General features: G+C 49.6%; 1 protein-coding gene across 1 annotated transcript; it reads right to left on the minus strand.

The window, feature by feature from the left end:
• Positions 1–16,645: 16,645 nt before the first annotated feature.
• LOC103724358 (cyclin-D3-2-like) lies at positions 16,646–18,998 on the minus strand. The gene is made up of 3 exons (XM_008815588.6): positions 17,688–18,998; positions 17,447–17,595; positions 16,646–17,351 (listed from the first exon to the last, which is right to left on the minus strand). The coding sequence occupies exons 1-3, from the start codon at positions 18,373–18,375 to the stop codon at positions 16,995–16,997; spliced, it is 1,194 nt and encodes a 397-aa protein (XP_008813810.2). The 5' UTR covers positions 18,376–18,998; the 3' UTR covers positions 16,646–16,994.
• Between the last annotated feature and the right edge of the window lie 4,253 nt (positions 18,999–23,251).

The following is a 23,251-nucleotide window of genomic DNA, read 5'->3' on the forward strand; positions in this document are numbered from 1 at the left end:
AATTATGATGTAAAGCGTGTTCTTGTGGATAGTGGAAGCTCAGCTGATATTTTGTTTTACGAGGCCTTCCAAAAGATGAGCTTGTCCAGACAATTGTTGCACAAAACATCCACCCCCCTCATAGGATTCACTGGTGACGCTATCTCGGCCAAAGGTGTCGTTGAGCTGCCTGTGACTGCGGGCGTTGCACCCGCAGAAGCCACGGTGCGGCTCGGGTTCTTGGTCGTCCGTGTTCCCTCGGCCTACAACGCTATCCTCGGACGATCCGGACTGAACGCCCTTCGCGCGGTGGTCTCTACGTACCACTTGCTCATGCGGCTCCCCACGGCGGCCGGGATTGGAGAGGTCCGAGGTGACCAACTGACCGCAAGGCAATGTTTCCTAGCAACTCTCAAAGGGAAGAAGCCTGTAGAAGCCTTAAGCGTCGAGTCCCTCGACGCCAGAGACGAGGTGGCCTTGCGGCACGGGGAGCCGGCCGAGGGTGTGATCGAAGTTCCCCTCGAGGAAGGTCGCCCGGACAGGACGATCCGGGTCGGCGCCAATCTCGACCTGGGAGCTCGGGCCCGGTTGGTGGAATTCCTCCGAGCCAATGTCGATGTGTTTGCCTGGTCGGCGGCCGATGTACCTGGGATCGACCCGGAGGTCATTTCTCACGCCCTCAACGTCGACCCGACCCACCGACCGGTAAAACAGAAGAAGAGACACTGTGCCCCGGATCGGATCCGAGTGGTCGACCAGGAGGTAGACAAGCTCTTGGAGGCAGGATTCATAAGGGAGGTCAGCTACCCCGAATGGCTGGCAAATGTCGTACTTGTCCGGAAGGCGAGCGGAAAGTGGAGGATGTGCGTCGACTACACCGACCTGAACAAGGCATGCCCCAAGGATAGCTTTCCGCTTCCGCGGATAGACCAACTGGTCGACGCGACTTCCGGATATCAGCTGCTGTCTTTCATGGACGCCTTCTCCGGCTACAACCAGATAATGATGGCTCCACAGGACGAGGAGAAAACTGCCTTTATAACAGACCGGGGGTTGTACTGTTACAAGGTAATGCCCTTCGGTCTGAAGAATGCTGGCGCCACTTACCAGCGCCTCGTCAACAAAATCTTCAAAGAACAAATTGGCCGGAACATGGAGGTGTACGTGGACGATATGCTGGTGAAGAGCCGCCATGCAGACCAGCACATCGCGGATCTGGAGGAGACTTTCGCCACCTTGTGGAAGTTTCACATGAAGCTGAACCCAGCGAAGTGCGCCTTTGGCGCTTCGGCCGGGAGGTTCCTCGGTTTCATTGTCAACCAGCGGGGGATCGAAGCCAATCCGGACAAAATCAAGGCCATCCAAGATATGTCCCCTCCGACCAAAGTGAAGGAGGTTCAGGAGCTCGCTGGGAGGGTCGCCGCGCTCGGACGATTTGTGGCAAAATCGGCCGAACGCTGCCAACCTTTCTTCAAGGTGTTGAAACGCCCGAAAGACTTCCTCTGGACGGCCGAATGTCAAGCAGCATTCGACCAGCTCAAGGAGTACTTGGCGTCTCCTCCCCTGCTGTCCAAGCCGCAAGAAGGGGAGATGCTCTACCTCTATCTGGCGGTCTCCCCAACCGCAGTCAGTGCGGTACTGGTTCGGGAAGAGGCAAAGCTCCAGAAGCCTGTGTACTACATCAGCCGGGTCCTACGGGATGCCGAGACGCGGTATACGAAGGCTGAAAAGATCGCCTTCGCGCTGCTGACCGCGACCAGGAGGCTTCGCCCCTATTTCCAGGCCCATTCTGTCACCCTCTTGACCGATCAACCGCTGCGGCAGATCCTCAGCAATCCTGAGAATGCGGGACGGCTGGTGAAGTGGGCAGTAGAACTTGGTGAGTTCGACATCCGCTACCAGCCCCGACCCGCCATCAAGGCCCAGGCGCTCGCGGATTTCCTCGCTGAGTGCACGGTGCAGGAGGCGGAACCTAGGTCGCCGGAAACACCCAGCCTCGACCTCCCGATTTGGACGCTTCACATCGATGGGTCGTCGAACCCCGAAGGTGGAGGGGCCGGGCTGGTCCTTACCAGTCCTGATGGAGTGATAGCCGAGTATGCCTTGAGGTTCGGATTTCCAGTGACCAACAACGAGGCGGAGTACGAGGCCCTAGTCACGGGACTCAAACTCACCAAGGAGCTCGGCATCCGGCGCCTGAAGGTCTTCACCGACTCCCAGCTGGTGGTCGGGCAGGTCCGTGGGGAGTTCGAAGCCCGGAACCCGACCATGCAGAATTACGTCCGGAAGGTGCAAGCACTCATTCCCGACCTCGGCAGTGTCGACATCCAGCAGGTCCCAAGAAGTGAAAATGCCAGGGCCGACAGGTTGTCCCGCTTAGTGGGCGCAGACGCGCACAACTTGTCGAGGGCGATCTACCTGGAGACCCTAGATGCCCCGAGCATCGGCAAGGCTGGAGCGGTGATGGCGATTGATCCGGAGCCGTCTTGGATGGACCCGCTTGTCGCCTACCTCGCCGAAGGGATCCTCCCTGAAGACGAAGATCAAGCTCGGCGACCTGTTATGAAGTCCGCCCACTACGTACTCTATGAAGGGAGGCTGTATCGGACCTCGTTCACCGCCCCCCTCTTAAAGTGCCTCCGCCCCTCGGAAGCGGCCTACGTCCTCGGCGAAGTCCACGAAGGCGTTTGCAGATCACACCTGGGGGCTAGGTCCTTGGCGCACAAGATCATGAGGCAAGGCTATTATTGGCCTACCTTGTTGGAGGACTCAAAGGATCATGTACGGAAATGCGACGCCTGCCAGCGCCACGCCAACGTCCAGAGAGTCCCTTCTGTCCCCTTGGCACCAATCACTGCACCCTGGCCCTTCGCCCAGTGGGAAATGGATATCCTCGGACCATTCCCCGTCGCTTCAGCTCAGCGGAAATTTTTGATTGTTGCAATCGACTACTTCACCAAGTGGGTGGAGGCAGAGCCGCTGGCCACTATCACGGAGGCGCAAGTCCGGAAGTTCGTGAAGAAGAACATCATTGTCCGATTTGGGGTACCCCGGGTCCTCATCTCGGATAATGGCCGACAGTTCGACAACAAGCATTTCCGTGACTTCTGCGAGGAGTTCGGGATCGAGCATCGGTTCACATCTGTGTCGCATCCCCAAACCAACGGCGAGGCCGAGGTCACAAATCGGACAATCCTCCAAGGAATCAAAGCGCGAATCGGTCGGACGGGGCAAGCTTGGGTCGAAGAACTCGAGAATGTCCTTTGGGCGTATCGGACCACGCATCGGACCCCTACCGGGGAGATGCCTTTCAGCCTAACCTATGGCACGGAAGCCGTTGTCCCCGTGGAGCTCGGACTCCCCTCACCTCGGGTGGCCGCGCACCGACCCGAGGCCAATTCGGAGCAACTCCGAGGGAACCTGGATCTCTTGGAAGAAGCGAGAAAAATGGCGCAGGTTCGGATGGCGATGTATCAGCGGAGGGTGGCCCGATATTACAACTCCAAGGTCCGACCGAAGCTTTTCAGAATCGGAGATCTGGTGCTAAGGCGAGCTAAAGCATCTCAACCTGCGGAAGGTGGGAAGCTAGCGCCAAATTGGGAAGGCCCGTATAGGGTTCGCTGGGTAAACCGACCTGGCTCCTACCAGTTGGAGGCCCTAGATGGTCGAGAAATTCCAAGGAGCTGGAATTCCGCTAACCTGCGGATGTATTACCAGTAGAACGACAATGCCAGAAAGACAGTTCAAAAATGTATAACACTTTTCATTTCAATAATTTCTGGTTACAACGGCGTGCTCGTGTGATTACAAGGAATTCCCAGAGGGGAATTAGGGTGTAAAGAAAGTAAAGAAGAGGTGGAGACTCCGAGGAGCTGGAGATCTGGGATCCCGAAACCTCCATCCGAAGCGGCTGCAATCCCATCGAAAGTGGGTGCTTCTAACCGGAGGCGCCATCGACGTCTCACGAAAAAGACGAAGAGCCAGCGCGGATGAAGAAGAAGTGGACGAAGGAGAAGTCCACACTGCTCCTACCCAGAGGCGCCATCCACGCCTCACGAAAAAGACGAGGAGCCGCCGCAGACGAAGCTCCCGCTGCCTCCAGGGGAACGCCACCTCCAAGGGATATTCCGGTCCTCCCCAGTGTTAGGGGAGAGAAGGAATACAAGGGAGAAGAGCATATGGAGGCGCGGTCCCGGATCAAGCGCCTGGTGCGGAGCTCAATCGGGAGGCCGAACTTCAAGGAGGGGAGACGTGATCCCGGATGAAACGCCTAGAGCGGAGTTCCGTCAGGGAGAACCTCCTTGTTGATCCCAGATGAAACGGCTAGTTGGCGGAAGTCGCAAAGGGCGCGCCTCCCGTTCCTTCGGTAGGGGTCTTTCAACCATGCGCCGGAGAGGAGGCCCACGATCCATGGCAACCTGAACAGCTCCGGCTTGGCAGGCTCCATCGCACCTGCACCTATATTTATAGCCAAACTGCGGCCCCCCGGTCGTTCCGATGCGGGTGGCTCCAATAAATGCGGGCGCATTGAATCCGGAGCCGATCCGGCTCTCGAGGCGTATCTTTCCGCAATTTCCTAAGCGTTATTCTCCTTAATCGCATTCTTTGTGCAGGACACTCCGAGTGGCCTGTACCCCTAGGTCCACATATCTCCGCTCGCGCCCAGGCCGCATCCGCCTCGAAGAACGCGCGTATCGCGGCCGCTTAACTGACACTCCTCGCAAGCAGCAACTGGCGATCCGATTTCCCAGGTAACCCCTCAATTAGCATTTAATGCCCATCTGGTGTTCCCCAGGCGACGCTTGGAGAGGAGGAGAAACACGATCGCAGCTGGCCACGGAGAAATCCCGTCGGGCGGCAAGCGACAGGCGCACGACCAGCGAGCGGAATTTCCCGAGGCTCGGCCCTCGGATGCCAGGCTAACCCGATGATCATCCCGGGAGCAGACTAGCCTGAAGCCCCGACCGGTCGCCTCGGCTTGCGCCAGCCTTGGCCGACCAACGAGCGGAATTTCCCGAGGCTCGGCCCTCGGATGCCAGGCTAACCCGATGATCATCCCGGGAGCAGACTAGCCTGAAGCCCCGACCGGTCGCCTCGGCTTGCGCCAGCCTTGGCCGACCAACGAGCGGAATTTCCCGAGGCTCGGCCTTCGGATGCCAGGCTAACCCGATGATCATTCCGGGAGCAGACTAGCCTGAAGCCCCGACCGGTCGCCTCGGCTTGCGCCAGCCTTGGCCGACCAATGAGCGGAATTTCCCGAGGCTCGGCCCTCGGATGCCAGGCTAACCCGATGATCATCCCGGGAGCAGACTAGCCTGAAGCCCCGACCGGTCGCCTCGGCTTGCGCCAGCCTTGGCCGACCAACGAGCGGAATTTTCCGAGGCTCGGCCTTCGGATGCCAGGCTAACCCGATGATCATCCCGGGAGCAGACTAGCCTGAAGCCCCGACCGGTCGCCTCGGCTTGCGCCAGCCTTGGCCGACCAACGAGCGGAATTTTCCGAGGCTCGGCCCTCGGATGCCAGGCTAACCCGATGATCATCCCGGGAGCAGACTAGCCTGAAGCCCCGACCGGTCGCCTCGGCTTGCGCCAGCCTTGGCCGACCAACGAGCGGAATTTCCCGAGGCTCGGCCTTCGGATGCCAGGCTAACCCGATGATCATCCCGGGAGCAGACTAGCCTGAAGCCCCGACCGGTCGCCTCGGCTTGCGCCAGCCTTGGCCGACCAATGAGCGAAATTTCCCGAGGCTCGGCCCTCGGATGCCAGGCTAACCCGATGATCATCCCGGGAGCAGACTAGCCTGAAGCCCCGACCGGTCGCTTCGGTTTGCGCCAGCCTTGGCCGACCAACGAGCGAAATTTTCTGAGGCCTAACCCTCGGATGCCTGGCTTAGCGCCGGAAGAAGTTCCTGAGGCCTAACCCTCGGATGCCTGGCTTAGCACCGGAAGAAGTTCCTGAGGCCTAACCCTCGGATGCCTGGCCTAGTGCCGGAAGAATTTCCTGAGGCCTAACCCTCGGATGCCTGGCCTAGTGCCGGAAGAATTTCCTGAGGCCTAACCCTCGGATGCCCGGCTTAGCGCCGGAAGAAGTTCCTGAGGCCTAACCCTCGGATGCCTGGCCTAGTGCCGGAAGAATTTTCTGAGGCCTAACCCTCGGATGCCTGGCCTAGTGCCGGAAGAATTTCCTGAGGCCTAACCCTCGGATGCCTGGCCTAGTGCCGGAAGAATTTCCTGAGGCCTAACCCTCGGATGCCCGGCTTAGCGCCGGAAGAAGTTCCTGAGGCCTAACCCTCGGATACCTGGCTTAGCGCCGGAAGAATTCCCTGAGGCCTAACCCTCAGATACCTGGCCTAGCGCCCGAAGAATTTCAAGAGTCGGGAGTCAGCGAGACGCTACCAAGAGTTAAAAAGAAGAAGGACGAAAATGAAATGAAGAAACTCTATTTGCATTAACTTTCATTGTTTCAGGGCCGAGACCCATACAACTTGGCAAAATGCCAACACACAAAGAAAAGAACAAAAATACAGAAGGTCAGCTTGGAGGAACCCCCGGGTCGGGAACGCCGGGCACGTCCGCAGGGGGTAGGGAGACGGTTGGAGAATCAGCAGGCAATGGCGCCGGAGGGGAGTCGAGAAGGGAGATCCCACTCAGGTCAATTTCGGGGTACTTAGCCGACACCCTTGCCAGGCCTTCCTCGAAGCCTAAGACAAAGGAGTCGGACCCCGCGTCCGACATGTCACGGACGAACTCGTCAGACTGACGATAGGCCTGTACCGCCTCCGACATATCACGGGTGAACTCGGCGGACTGACGATAAGCCTGTACCGCCTGACGCCCGATCTCCGCACTCTTCTCGGCCAGCGCCGCCTCTGCCCGCTCCATAATCTGAGCCTTCGCCTCCAAGACCTTCGCCACAATCCGGTCATCCGCCTCGGAGGAGACCCTCAGCAGATCAGCCTGAGCCTCCTTGTGCTTCGCCTCGGCAGCAATGCGAGCAGCCTTAGCCTCCTCCAGGCGCGAATGAAGCTCCTGGTCGCTCGCGCGGAACTTCTCCAAGGCCGACTCCAATTCGCCCAGCTTGGCTTCAAGAGACCGGGTTCGGTTGCGGGCGTTGTCGGCTGACCGCTGGGCCTTCTCCCACCTCTCCCGGTAGTCGGCAGCCTTCCGGGACTGCTTCTCGGCCCGCTCCTCCGCCTTCTTGATCTCGCCCTCGAGACCCGAGGCAACCTTGAGTTGCTCCTGAGCCTCCAACAGTTGCTTCTCGAGGGTGACGAAGCCGAGTGCCCGCTCTTCGGCCACCTGGAGCCTCATCTCGAGGTCCCTGGTCGTCCTCCCCGCCGCAGCCTGACCTCCCTCCTCTACTGCCTTCAGTTGGCTCTCGGCCCTTGCCAGAAGCCTCGCCTGTTCCTCGTAGCACTCCTCCAGGCGGATCATGTACTGGGCGAGCTAAGAGATAAGAAAAACGAGGGCGTCAGGCGGGGATCAACAGAGCCTATGAATGATGAAAGCGACCAAAAGAACACTCACCGACATGAGACAGACGCAGCTGGCAGCCCCAACGTCAGGGACCCTCATCTCCCGGACCCGCCTGCGGTCCTTCTCCAGCAGCACCGTCTCGATGAGGTTTCGGGCGCCGGCGAAAGTGAAGGCCGACCCCGACTTCTCCCCGGAGTCGGACGGTGGTTCTGCAGCCTTACCCTTACCCATCGCTTGGGGAAGAGTCATGCTGACCATGCTCGGGGCGGGGACCGCCCCTGGAATTGACAGGGTCCCGCTCGGCCGGGGCCTCGGCGCGTCCCTCCTCGTATCATCCGGAGCCGACCGAGTCGAAGGCTGGGCTGGTGACCGATCACGTCCGACCCGTCCATCTCGGGCGCGCCCGGGTGATGCCTCCGGAGAAACGGTAGTCTCGGCATCGGAGGGCTGATACAGCGTCAACTGCCGGTCCGCACCCGCGGCGTCCCCCTGATCGGTGGGTCCGGACCCGTCTGTCGGCGTCAGAGTCACCTGCTGGCGGGACTTCTTCGCCGGTGGGGCCCCGCTCGGAGGAGCTCGTTTCTTCCTCCGGACTGCTTCCAGTAGGGACGTCCTACCAACAGCCGTTGCCTTGTCCGACCGCATGACGTCGTCGATCTCTGCAAAAAGGACTAGGTGGTCGGAGGTTGAGAAACTGAAGGAATGATCGAGACGAAAGAGGAGAAAAGAGCTAAAAAAGAAATGGTGGCGGGTTCACGGTCAGCGGGGACCAAGCTCAGACCGACGTTCACCAAGGTATCCTCGGAAATAAGGCGAGCCACCGGGGGGAGCCGGCCCTCGGCAACCAACCCCTTCAAGACGGCGACGCCATCGGATTCCTCCCTCGACAACCTCGATAGGCCAATCGGGGACTTCATCGGCGTCTCCCAGGTTGCCCTGATTCCCCAAGAGGGATCTACGTCAATGAAAAAGAAACGCTCCTTCCAGCCGTGAATGGAGGAAGGAGCCTCCTTGACGAGGCCGCACCCTCGCCGCGCCGCAAAGCACCACCACCCTCTGTCCTGGGGGTGGCCGTTCAGGCCGTAGCATTCCCAAAAGACATTCAGGGTGGCGGAAACCTCGTGCATGCGGCAGAGAACCTGGAAGGCCGTCAGGGCGCACCATGAGTTCGGCACCAGTTGCGTCGGCGCCACTCTTAAACCCCGAAGCACCTGCACAACTAAGTCCGAGGGGGGAAACCGGAACCCGGCCTGAAGAATGCCCTCATTGATGGCAACCTTCCCTGGAGGAGGATGGGACATCCTCTCCTCAGGCCCCGGGAGCGTAACATTGCAGGCCTCGGGAAGGTGGTATCGAGCCACGAACCTATCTAGGTCTTCGGCGACCAGCTCCGACTTAATGCGGTCTGCTCTCACTTCGCCCATCCCTAATGGCCAGTGAATCTACGGTCAGGACGGGGTCAAAAAGGGGGAAAGGACCGGAACGACTGGAGTACACTAATACAGAAGGAGAAAGTATGGAGAGCCTTAAATTGAAGAATGGGGCAACTCACCGGAAAAGAAGGAAGAACGGCTCCGAGAGCGTCAAAGGAGGAGCAAGCGAACAGTCCGACGGCAATGACGGCATCGCAAAGGAGAAACTCGAAGATGTCTGTAAAGAGAAAGGCGGACGGAGGAGGGCCCCCGGTTAAATAGGCGGAAAGGTGGGCGACGCCTCGGTGACGCCAGAGGACGCCTGGCTGCCGAAGGGTCGCTCGCGCCCCAAAGGCAAATCGACGCCATTAAGGAAAGATGTCCGCCGAAATCCTCAGACTGCCAGGTCAGCAACAACCGCCATACGCCATAAAGAAGGCGGGGAGCTCGAAGCGCGCGCGCCTCTCCGAGGGATGGCGGCAATCTCGAAGCATCACTCCCTTCACCCGTTCCCCTTCTGGTTCCGGGCTCGGAAGTGGGGGGCTACTGTTACGGGGGAACTTAGCCACCATGCCCCACGTGACCGGCACGCGCGCCCAGGAAGACTACGGCAGCCCCTTGATCCAGCAATCCGACCCCGAGTCGGACATCTTCGTCTCCGCAGCCCGACCCCGAGTCGGCTGCCCCTTGATCCAGCAATCCGACCCCGAGTCGGACATCTTCGGCTCCGCAGCCCGACCCCGAGTCGGCAGCCCCTTGATCCAGCGATCCGACCCCGAGTCGGATATCTTCGTCTCCGCAGCCCGACCCCGAGTCGGACATCTCTCGATAACGACAGGCTATTCCCCAGAGGCACGCCGCAGCCTCCTGCTCCACTACTCCCTGCAACGGTTGTATCTGGCGCTGCTCCACGATCCCCTGTAACAGCCGTACAAGGCGGAGCTCCACTACGCCCTGTCATGGCCGTACCCAGCGCTGCCCCACGACGCCCTGTAACGGCCGTGTCAGTGGCAGCTCCATCGTGCCCCACGATGACGAACCCCCCTGAAAGACCCCCCAGCCTGGTATATATGCGGCTGGGGGAGGAGGGGGGGTAAGCAAGAACTTCCAGTGCATTCTCTTACTTGCTACTATTATCTCTCCTTCTCCTCCAATCTCCTCTGACTTGATCGTCGGAGGGCCCCCACTACCCCAGTGGTGGTGCGAGGCTTGCTTGCAGGTTTCCCGGTGGAAGGTGGAGCGCAATCAACACCAACCAAGGCAACTCAAACGGAACCCCGTTCACACCGCTGTGCCAATCGTTCTCGGTTTGGACCACCAGCAACACCCATAATCAAGGGAATTCATAGATTCCGCACTCACATGATCAAAATGATAGAAGACTGCCAAAAGCTACCCAAAGAGGGTGTAAACTTGATTTTTGTGAATGGTTGAGGATAAGAAAAAAAAATGGCTAAAAAAGGCCTCAATTTCCATGAATGCTGCGAACATGTGTGATTACCCCCTTTTCAAGTAGGTTTAATTTGTGGGATATCTTGAAGTGTTTGTCTTGAAAATGACTTTTGATAATTTTCAGTTTTGCAGATTTGCATAAAAAATTCCATGCAAATATTGCCGATCATTAGAACACGTACTCTTCTCCCATAAAGTCTAGAGTGTTATAATAAATATGACTGGCAGTATAGAAATCTATGTCTACAAAGAAATGAAAGGCTCGTGCCACACAATTAGCATCTACATTGATATGTATTACAATAAAACCTACGAGTTATATTGCAAAATCCTATTAGATCCTTAAACAACCCTAAATGAGTCATCGGCGAGCTAGAGAAGAAGGAAAACGAGTAATACCATGCATGGTGCTCAACCTTGGCATCAAAAATTCTCTTGGAATGGCAATACACAATGAGGTTGTGGTAAAAAGTATCAACTAATCTATACCTCCGCAGAGATAAAATGCTTAGTTTTTTTTATCTGAAAGAAGGGAACTATTCATCAATTCACTTATTTCTATCCAGAAACAAATCTTTTGCATGGTCCATGCAACAGGATCCAGGATCTACCAGCATTGTGATTCTGTGTGGTGGGGGCCATCTCCATCAGCTGTCTCTAGTCTTTGATGAGATGGCAGCTACCGGAACCCATGCGACCCCTCTTGCAATCAAGGCTTATCATGGGAGTGAATGCAGAAAGCGAGCAGTCCAAAGGCCAGTGGACATCCCTGCTGCCCTGATAGAGTTCACGCAAGCCCTATGAGCTCCGGGCCCTCCTCCCTGAGCCCCACACTGGCCGTCTCATTTAGAACTGGCTCGGGGACAGCGTCCATATAATATAATTGGACGAGGGCCGACCCTGCTTCGTATTATTGGCTATCGGCCGTGCGAGGTCTCCTCGTCTCCTGCAATCGTTATTAAGTTCTTGCTGCAAGGATTTTGTCGCACATACATCCATCTGCCAACGGTTCGAAACCCGTGAACAAAATGACCTCCTACCCTGTGCCAACCACTCCAATAGATGCGCCTTTTTATTTATTATTTTCATTCTTTTAGATCGATACGAATCTGGCATAAATATACAAAATATCTCGAAAAAGAGATAGCAATGCCGTACCGCAATCCAATCTGCTGCTCTATTTGTCTCCTGGTAAAAATATCTCGCTGTATACTCCTTTGATGGAAGTGGATTAAGTAGTCATGGTTGCAACTAATTTAGGCCTATGATAATTAATTGCCTAGATACAGACTTAGCGAGTTAGGCTTCATGAAACTAGTTAGAAGAATCATGGTATATCCCAGGTAGATCAATCTATCTCTCAAATGAGTTTCTCTGCAAATGCTATGCATTACTCGGCAACTATGAGGAAAAGAGGACCTATATATGAAAAGGCTAGACCAGATAAAGATTAGTTTTTTGATACAAAAAATAAAACAGGTGCTTCTCATCCCAAAAAAAAAAGTGAGGGGCTCGAGGTAGTACAACTTATTAAAACTTCGTTATGGTATTAAAGGCATTATTGAGCGTTTTCTTAGGTTTCCCCTTTGCTTCCTAGGTTTCGTCCAGATTGATGACCAAGGACTTTCCCTGTCTTAACAGGTTCTCGGCATATATCATGCGGAGTTCCAAAGTGATACTGCAAGAAGAAACAATTTGAGGAATATCTGTTGCTGAACTTTACTATGATAATAAATTTCTCCATATAAAGTGCCTACTTTGGAATGAGATGGTCCATCATTATTACTGTAACACAAGTGGTTCGACAAGGATTTATGAAATTGTGCATCAATCATCTAGCTTTCATCCCATAATTTTTTGTTCCACAAATCATATGCTTTCTACATACATATATACAAACATACATGCATATATATATATATATATATATATATATATATATATATATATATATATATATATATATATATATATATATATATATATATATATTCTAGGATTTATTTTAATCCATAATTAAGTTAGCCTAAGTTCATAAGAGACAGAAGATATCTATCGAGGCATGTTATATTTTAAAGGCTGATCAACCGTAGCATGCAGAAAACATGACTTAGTACATGGACGACATGTTATATAGTTATTTAGTAATTGTACCTGAATTGTTATTTTTTTTTATTGTTTATTATTTTTTTTATGTCCTTATTCTTATTTTGATGGAAATTGTAAGATCTTTTTATTGAGGCAGCATGGAATCTTATCTTCTGATAGACAGAAATCATTGACCAATCTTCCATTTGTCAAGCCTCCCAAAAAACAAATACATTTTTCAGTGCTAAAAGGCCATATGTATGAGAGGCAGGTCCGTTATCCATTGTTTATTAGACTATCTAATTGTCCTATTCTCTATCCATCACACTCGTCTCTAGGGGGAAATGTATGGTTGATGCTCCATAGGACACTCAGGTCGGTCGACGTATACCGAACGTTCATGTACATCTTTTTTTTTCTTTTTTGATTGAACCTTGTGTCCCCCATGTTAGACACTGTCTAATTGTATGTACCTAAACAAACCTGCCATGTCATCCTAGTCCATCTTTCTTTCTAGGGGTGCTTGACCAAGATTTTATTCTTGCAAAGGTTGTTAATTCTTGGAGCAGCAGCATTCATCATAGTTAAAATGCTTGAAAAGTAGTCGGTGATTTAAATAGTGTGAGCAAATAAACATCGGAAAAAGTAGGATGTCCATATATGTAGGCACTTTTGTACAAGAACACCATGCACCGATCTGTTCAGTGTCACAGCCATAGCCTGCATAAAGATCACTGTACCACGCCCGCAGGGTTGCCAACCTAAGCATCCATTCTCGCTCCCAGGCCTGCATAGCGTTTGCAACAGTAGCTTTTCAGACCAGACTCTGAGAGAGAGAGAGAGAGATGATGGATGATATTTCTCCGGATGGTAACATCTATTAATTTGTATACTGGAGAGAGAGAGAGAGAGAGAGAGAGAGAGAGAGAGGAAGGAAAGGTTATAGGAGAGGCTTCTGTTTTTTTTTTTTCTTCTTCAATTCTTTGTTTTCTGATATATTTCTATATCTTCAGTTCTTCTTTATTTTCCTAGTGCCTTACTTTCCATATGAACATATTTCATGGGGAATTCTACTGTCGGTGTCCTTAAAGGAAGTACGTAGGAGGCGGACCGAGTCAAAAAAGAGGACTCGCCATCATATTATTCCACAATAATTGTGTAGGGCGAAGGGAGTGATCTTTTTGATGCTTCCTCTGGGATAAAAACAAAGGCACCTTGAAAAGAAGATCAGGGAACCGCGAAGAAAGCTAGAATGGCCCTCACAATTCAAAGGCTTGTTCCCCATTTCAAACCCCACGCGACTTTTTGGAGTGTGAGGGGTGGGTGGGGGATCTTTCCCTCCTTTAATTCATTTCTATTTTGTCTTCTTCTAAGGTGATGAGACTTGTGTGCATGAGACATGAGTATGTCTTTTTCTTGCTGCGTGTACGTGAAGCTTTAATGTTCAGTTTATTGATTACTCATCGACCCATTGAAGTTGCAGCAAAAACTCTCTGCTTATATTCTTCTCTGTTTTTTTCTGAAAAAGTTAAATGACAGCACGTAGTTTGATGAATTATCACAGCTAAACCATTTTAGCAACTAAATAATCAAAATGATTGCGATTCCACAAGTTGTATAATTGTAGCATCCCTCTTTTATTTATTTCCCACTTGTTTCTTTTTATTATCAAAATTATTTTCTTTAATCAGTTACATATTTACATAGAAGAGTTAACTTTTTTAGGCTTTTCAAGCGATCTTCTTCAGGTATGCAAAATCATGATGCGTGGTGCTACGCACCTACTTCTACATACATGTCGAATATTAAATAGTTAAATAGTAACAGTAGATTATTTGAGCTTTTCGTTTCCCTTGAGAAGAGGGGGAAAAAATACAGCCAATCCGGTGCATTAATGAAGAATTTCTTCTCTCAATGTGCAAAAAAATCAGTGCCAAACATGCCCATATTAGGTCATTTAATAGGAACACTGCTGCGGCTCTCTGTTGCTAAGAGATATATAAAAAGATGAGAATATAACAAGATAAGGGCTGTCTCATTATATTTCAGAAATTTCATATGGCACCTAGGAAAAGCAGTGTTAATTGAGTAATCATATGACTTCGAAAATAAAGTCAAGAGCAACACAGAAATTGATTCAGTTAAAATTTATTTATGAAGTAAATGGTGACTACAATAACAGGTTGCGAGTACGGTATGTTACTCCAAACTAAAGATCGTAACCACATCTACAATTGCATCTGGTCCCGGTTGGCACGATGTAAGTACGTTCATGATATATTAAAATTTCTCCTTCCATTCCTTGAACTTCCAAAACTTCAAGCTTTTCATGCAATGTATCAGTATCTCCGTACCAGATACCAGACTAAACTTGGGACTTAAGGGTTTCTTTTTCCAGCTTCGAAGGCTATAGTTACAAAGGCTGTAAAGAAACAAGGAATGTTTGTATATGTGCATTTAAACAGGCACCACGCTATATATGAAGTACGTGATGCAGTGCAATTGCTAAAGTATGTCTTGTTCCTTTATTTTCTTGTAGAGCTACAGTATTGGAGCATAGGGAATAAAAAAAAAGTAATGTCGTAGAGCTGTGCGATTGGACGTAACCACTTCAAAATGGCCCAACTTTTTTATACGTAAATGAGAGGATGCGAGTTTCAATACCGTCAAAAGTCAAGCGTATGAAGTACTGCAGCTACAAGTATATAAGTATATAAGGAATCCTACCTATCATGTCATATTAAAAGTTCTTCATTTCAACCCTTCTTATGCTCTCTAGTTAGTATTGCACACTTGCACCGATATCACTCGCTGCCGAGAGTATTATTACAAAACAGAGTTGAGACCAGGAAAGCAAGCCATAATGGACATGGTTTTAGTTGGAAGCCAACTTGATTCCATTGTCCAGTCCAGCCATGCTAATAATGAAGTAAACTCGACAAGGCATCAAGTGTTAGTCAACAAGCACAGCTGTTTAGAATTGAAAACGCTTGAATCATCCCACCGGCTACGCAGAATGGAGAAAATATGAAAGGCTTCCAAGTCTAAATATGGAAGGCTTCCAAGTGTTAAAAGAGAGAGCTGATATCATCCATCCCCTGTCATGACACCAGAACCGCAAGGATATATTTAAAAACAATGATCTTCTGACCGTTGCTCTGTTCTGAAGTGATCCGACCCGATATGGGCTCCCACATGCTACGAACGCGCCATCCCATCGAATGCTGGGGAAGAAAAGATGGTTTTGGTGTGGTTGTTGGGGGTTCGTCCGGCTCCACTTCTCGTCTCGATTGGTGTCAAAAGGGGAGAAAGGAAAGAGCGCAGTACTCAAGGACACTCCGCCCTTTCCCCTTTATTTAGCTGCTTCCTCACAAGGCTTAAGGTACCAAAGAAAGCCTTTGTTTAAGCTAAGTCGTGCCACAAGACACGCAGGTTTGTGCCTCGGAACGAGTAATGACAAACACGTGATTTGGTGTGGAAAGAGGAAAAGGCGAGAGGAAGGCAGCACATGGAGAGAGGACTTGCGGGTGTCCGTTAGCAGACTCGCAGCGCTTGGGGCTTTGGTTTCGTGGGTTAATCTAAGCGAGGGGGCTTAAAAAGTCCATGGAGGGTTGTGGGATTTCAAGGGCTCTCCGACTCTGCCCTCGAGGTCAAACGCCAAAAAAAGTCCAAATCCCTCCCTCTTTCCCTCCCTCCAACTGTGCTGGTTAGCTTTAAATGAAGCATGCCAGAGGCAATATAAAGTACAAATACAATGGCTAGCAACATGATCTTATGCACATAAAATGACAATTAGTTACTAAACTTCTCACTCTTCTTTTTTTAATTATAGCCACCATCCCCGGCGGGCCCCTCTTCTACTATACTCGTTTTTATTAGCTTTTAATGAAGCTGCCAAAAGAAGCCGGAAGTAATTGCACTGCCAACATGGCCACAGGCAATAAATGTTCACTTGTTATTGAGCTTTTATATTCCCTCCAACCTTCCTTTCTTTTATCCCTCTGCAGTCTTTAATTCACCCTCTCAATCTCTCTCTCTCTCTCTCTGTAGTTGTACCATTTTGCTTCCAGTGAAGCATGCCACCGGAGGGTATGGAAGGGGGAAAAACCCATAGCCCAATGACACAATAACTAAAAGCATAGAAAAATAAATGATCACTTGCTAGTCCTTATCATTATTGTGTCCATGAGAGGCGAGAGAGAGAGAGAGAGAGAGAGAGAGAGGGAGGCACAAGTGTTCGTGAAAATAAGAATTCATGGGAACCACGCATTGATGAAAACGGATAGGACACGAGCTAGAGGCACAGTTGCACTGGGCCAAAAGGAACAGTAGCATGGCAACAGTGGGACCAAAGCCTCTTTTATCTTGTCAACTAAAGGAAAAGAAAAATGCCACCCATCTCTGCTTCCTGTTTCCTCCCTCTCCTTCCAAGTTCCCAACTCTTCTCCACCTTATCATCCCAAGTCCCGACCATAGAAAAAACTTGCTCCCAAGAGCTCCGGGCCATTACTGAGTTCCCAAACTCAAAGGCAGAGATGGAAGGCAGTCTGCTTCTGATAACATGCATAAACCATATAACTTAATCTACTCTAAATGGAAACGGCATTGCAATCCAGACTTGGCTGCTTGTGGTGAACAAGCCGATCCCCGTTCTCCCCACTTGGACCCTCTCGAAAGGCTTTGGCGGCAATGCAGTTGGGTCTCTTGAGGGGAGGAAGCTCCGGCGAAGACGAGGCCGAGAGGGAGGGCCACATTGCCCAGGCGTCGCAGCTCGACGAGCTCTCGCAACTCAAGCACGAACCCAGCACCGCATTAGGACTGGGTGGTGAGGGATACCGATCCAAGGAGGCGAACAGGTGCTTCCTTTTGTGACCGTGACCAATATCACCACCACGGCTGCCACCAACGCGGTCCAGAATAAGCTCAAAGCATTCTTCCACCTTTTCCTGGAGTTTGTGCTTGACCGGTTAGGGGACCGTAATAACATAATGAGGACAAAAGGCGCAAGTGATTTCCGGGAAAAAGTGGGAAAAGATGAAACCTTGGGAGCGTTGAGGAGGGCCTGGAGGTGTTGGGTCTCGTGGCACCCCACGGCAGCGGCGCCATTGCCGGGCTCCAGCTGCTGGCCCAATGCGTGCCGCATCGCCGCCGCCGCCCACACCGATGCCGGATACCGGACCCATCTCCGGTCTTTAACCACCAAGTGAAAAATAAATAAATAAGGAATCAGAGAAAGGAGGCATTTATGTAGAGATTTTAAGAAAGAGGGAAGGAGAACCCACCGGCTATCACGGAGAGGAGAATGGCCTCGCAGCGACAACGGGCGGCGGACGAGGAGGTGAGATTACCGCTTTGGGATTTGGGGAGAAGGTGGGGGAGGAGGAGGTGGATAAACGAAAGTGGGGTGACGGAATTCATCCGCCAGCCGAGGGCGGAGAGCACGAGGAGCTCCATCCGCCGCACGGTCTTGGCCTCGAACACGTACCCGGCCTCGACCTCCGCCTCCGCCGCGGCCAGCTGGAGGTCGAGGAGGAGGGGAACGTACGTCTCCTCCACCTTCGCCGCCAGGGAGAGGCACGCCACCGCCGACAGCCGCCCCATCCACGGCCGATCCCCCTGCAGCCCGAGCCCACCTCCGCCGGAGAGGAAGCACCGGTCGAGGTAGTTCACGGCGAGCACCGCCGTGAGAGCAGAAAACCCATGGCAGGCGGCCGCCCGCGCCACCCACTCCACCGCGCCCCTCCTCGCGGAGCGCAGATAGAGTTCGTCGCCGCCGTCAGAGGACAGCGCGGGGTGGGTCTCCCATTGTTTGGCAACCAGAGAACCCAAGAGCTCCGCCCAGTCCTCCTGCGGCTCCGCCGCCGCCTCGGCGGCCGGGATGGGGAAGTGGGAGGGAAGAGGAGCATCGTCGTCGAGCTCCAGCTGTTCTTCCGGGCAGTAGAGAGGGTCGAGGAGGGAGCTGAGAGCCATTATACGTTGCCGTCCTACTCTTCTTCTTCTTCTTCTTCTTCTAGGGGGAAGAAGAGGTGGTGGGTTTTGCTCATGATGTGCAGGGGTTATAGTTGTGGAGGGAGGAGGGAGAGTAGAAGAGGAGGGAAGAGATGGAGTGGCTTCCCCTCATCTCCTTTTAGCTCTCTCTTCTTCTTCTTCTCCTCCTCCTCTCTTCGTTTGTCGCTGTTTTATATCTTTACCTTCGCTAAAGCTGGCTCTGTCGCCCTCTTCTCTTTCTCTCTCTTGTCCTTTTCTCCTGATGTGGTGACTCTACTGGGCTTCGGTTGCGGCGGCGAGGGGGAGAGAGAGAGAGAGAGAGAGGAGGGGGAAAAGGGCGGGCTTTACCGGGGTTTGGGGGTTTCGCAACGCCTTCGCCTGTCTCTGCTGGCTCTCTTCTTTTTTATACTATTCTCTTTAGTTTTATCTTTCTTTTCTCGTGCTGGTTTTTACTGTAGATGACATACAGTACGTCCCGGGGAAAAAATTTAAAATGTGACCCAGAAATGCTATGCATAGCTACAGAAGAAGAACAGCAATTCGACTTGCTGCTGCTGTTCAATGTGGTGAACCAGCATGCGAGTATTTGACCATGGTGAGCCAGCTCAATGAGCTAGGTGCTAGTGGTGGTGCATCATCAATGTATCTCTGGAGTCTGGACAGTGCAATTTAAAATATAAATTGGGCCATAACCCTTAATGAGCTAGGTGCTAGTGGTGGTGCATCATCATGCAACATCTGCCACTTGGCCTCGGTGACTTGCAGGCGGGCAGGGTTGAGTCTAGATCAGGATATGGTCAGCAGCAGTTGCAGGATCAATAATTAAATTGGCTCGGATCCCATTTATCGACTTCTTATAAGTCACATTGGGTCGACAATGATCTTAGGTCTTCGCTAGGGTCTGATTGGATCCGAAGATATTTTTTTTTTAGTTAAAAACCTGCCAAATCAAAAGAAAATAAAAGATACAGAGAAAAGATAAAACTGCTAATAACGTCCAGATGAACTTTCTGGAGTGGCAAGCTACAAATGAGTCGACCCAGTCTGCTACTCAATTCGCCTTTCGGAACACATGTGCTGCTTGGAAAGAGGTAAACTCTCTAGTCAGTCGACGCATCTCTCCAATTAGTGGGGGGTCATCCCCATATCTATCCACACTACAGATCCAGTTAATCACCGAGGAGGAATCCCCCTCAAGGCACACCCTATTAGCACCAAGAACGCACCTCGCATAGGAGATACCCTCCCAAGCTGCCCGTAACTCTGCCCCGACAACGGTCAAACCTGGGGTACGCCGGCCGCTGCTGCAATCAGCCTGCCAAGATGGTCTCTGATCACAAACTCGACACCTTCCAAGACTCCATCCATCGACATACCACCATCGAAATTTACTTTGAGATGACCGGAGGGTGGGGGTACCCAAGAAAGAAGAGTAAACCTGGGCGCTATCAAAGCAGTACAGGTACCCCAGATGTCCCTAGTTGTCCCAAGAAAAATCGGTGTGATCACTGTGGAAACCTCCGTAGCATGGATCAAAGCTCTCTCCGCCACTGTCCTCGGGGACGACCTCCTACCCTCAAACATCTTGATGGATGGATGAATAAACCAAGTTGGTTTACCTCAGTCCGGATTGAATTTAAGAAAATCTAAAATGATATAACATCTTCCAAGATCTTGACTGGTATTCAGAACTAAGATATCGGCTTGAGATTTTGGAATCTTGATGGATATGATAAATCTAAAATCAATACAAGGCATTGATATTGAGATTTCATTAAGAGTTTAATGCAAAGCTGTAACCATGAGATATAAGTGAAAAGGTGGTTCAAAAATACCAACTGCTATGCCAGTACATTTGGACCGATATGTTAGAATTCTTCAATTTCATCTTGGCTGATATAATAAGGACCAAGATAATCTTTAAGCCATGGCGATGATGGCCCAATAGCCAATAGAAACTAAGATCTTAGTCACATGATGAAGACCTTAGTCGGGTAACATTAGATTTTGGTTCATCTTGGTTAATATTGAATGTAAGAAAATCTCAAAAGATATAAGATAAGAGATCTTGGCTAATATCTGGGCTGGAAATAATGGCCGAGATATCAAAATCTTTGCTGATAAAGAAATTCTAGGATTTCTGCACAGTATTAATTTTGAAATTTACGTAAATAAAAGGGAATCACAAAATATCAGTTGATATGTTATGTTGGTATAACATTGACCAATATTTTGGAACTCATCAGTTTGTATTGTCTGATACGATGAGGGTGGAGATAATCTATTACAATATTGATGAAGGCTCAATACTAATACAAATTGAGATTTCTTGCAAAATGAAAACCCTGCGGGCAAGATTAGTTTAGGATCAACTCAAAATATTTGTACTCAATCTAAAGGAAGCTTAGATCTCAATTAGGAAGACATCCAATCTAAGAGTTTGATTTTTAATTAGAAAATCATTTTTTAATGAAAATTCTAGAATTCTCCTATTAACTAAATATTTTTGGAAAATACAAGTATACAAGTCACAGTGGGAAAATGGTTTGATAATTGAATAAAAATCACTACACTTTTGCATTCTTTTAATCATTATTAGACAAATAACAATCAGTCGAGGTGTTACCTTATCAAGCTAGTAAAGTTGTGATGCTGCACCGAACACAGGAAAAGCTACTGTGGTGACGAGTCGAGTCAAACTCAGGATGACTGCTGCTGCTGCAAAATAGGGAGACATAGGAAGAGGGAGGAAGAAGAGGCAGAGAGGAGGAGAAGAGGGAGAAGCAGAGAGGAGGAAGAGAGAGACAGGAAGGGAGGAAGAGAGATGGAAGGAAGAGAGGTGGGGGGAGAAAATTTTTAATCACTTCATTAAAACCCTAATCATGAAGATAGTCCCCTATATATAGGGCCCAAATAAACACAATTAACATAAAACCCCTTATATAGAAATAACTCCAAATAAGCCCAAAAATAACACAAATATGCCCTACACTAATAAAATGCAAATAAGCCCAGAAATAAAAATAAAATAAACATGCAAATAAGATGGTAGACTAGAAGGGCGGATAATCAACTCTGATATCCCCATCAAGTTGTTAGTTGGATGAAGCGATCTAGGATTGATTGTTGCCTTCGGTAAGACTTGTCGGTTGCTCAGGGTTTTTGGAGGAGGGCTACCTTGTGGTGTAGCTCATCACCTACAAGCCCTTCTACCAATAAAGAGACAAATAATAATCACTAAGTATTATTGCTCATGAATTACATTCACTAAAAATGGTAAATAATATCATAATATTATACTCAATGACAAATGCAATTTGTTTTAAATAATGTATATAGAAAATATTGGTAGTTTAAAAATGAACTAAAGGAAAATTAAAAATGAGGGCAAATTGATTTGCCATCTAACTGCAAGCAGATGGTACAACAAATATTATTAACCACAAGTGTTTTCCTAATTAGGTTTAGTTGATAGTACATGTCAAAATGTTTATCAAAGTATACAAATTGTAATTAGGGATGGTAATGGATCGGGAATGGTTTGAATAGGCTATTATTTGTACCTACCTTGTGCTTGTCTCAGGGCGGGGCGAGGCATGCAGAGTTAGATGGGACGGAATGAGACGTGTAAAGTCGGATGGGGCCGCTTGAACGATTTGGATTGGGTAAAGCAACAAAAATCAAATAAATAAATAAACTATAAAAATAATTTTTAATACCATTTGGAGTCGAAGATATACAATATAACATATCAAATTTTCAACAATAATATAAACATAACAAACAAAATATTGTTCTTTAAGAAGTTAAGTATTCATTAAATTAAGAAAAGTGATCAACTAAAAAATAAATAACTAAGCATCATTTCATGTAATCTTTTACGTGTTCAATTTTTGTCACGAGTGGAGCATCTATGACAAAAGGTGGAGAGAAGATCTGTGAAAAGTTATATATCCATGCCTGTCTTGAATCCATTGTAGGTTGGATAAAACCTGCCCTATTAAGGCCGGGTAGGTACTCAATGGAGCATGGTAAATTGTTATCCCTTATTGTAATGAGGGATCCGATGAAAATGATGCTCAAAATTAGCATAAAGAGTGATAAAATGGTGATAATACAATCAACGGAATGAAAGGAAAATGTGCATATGAAGTATTATTTGACTATTTCATCTCTTGGTGACTTCTGATAAAGTTCTATTTTATAGAGTTAAAACCAGTATCACTTGATATAATGGATGATGGAGGGAGTCTAAGTAAACAAAAGAACCTTTTTAGGAATGAGAACATTGAGATCTATATGTATGGCAGAATTAAGAAATATGAAAGGGAGTACAAAAGCTAGCACCATTATAATTAAAACAACACTGAGGAGAGCCAATTGAAATAGTTCAAAGATGGGGATGAAAAATTTTAAAAGGATTCGATATGGAGAGGAATTCAAATTTATATAACATGTCTAGAAACAAAGAGAGAAGAATTCAAACCTTGATGGATAACACTTGCATGTAAAAGATCTAGAAAAGCTTGCAAATAATATTAGATGGCGTCTTGAATTGACCAGTGACATTGGACAACCTGACTCCAAGTACTACTAGAAAAGTGGCATAATGCCTATGAGCGCGAGTTCTCTGTGGCGCGGCACCATGTGGCCTCCTCTATGCCACGCCTGGTTGCATCTTGGGACAAGCATGGGCCGAGTGCCATGGCATTTTCCATGTCAGAGATATCGAACAACTGCGATGGGAAAAAAAAATTATATTATCTGGTTACATTTTTATGCCCCCGTATACCTTATAATTAAACATGGCTAGATTTGTTATCCTTGGGCATAAACACACAGACACACACAAAGCAAT

This window comes from Phoenix dactylifera, chromosome 2 (genome assembly GCF_051530095.1).
Source record: "Phoenix dactylifera cultivar Ajwa chromosome 2, Ajwa_hap1_PhDact_Kaust_v1.1, whole genome shotgun sequence".
NCBI classification, from domain to species: Eukaryota; Viridiplantae; Streptophyta; class Magnoliopsida; order Arecales; family Arecaceae; genus Phoenix; species Phoenix dactylifera.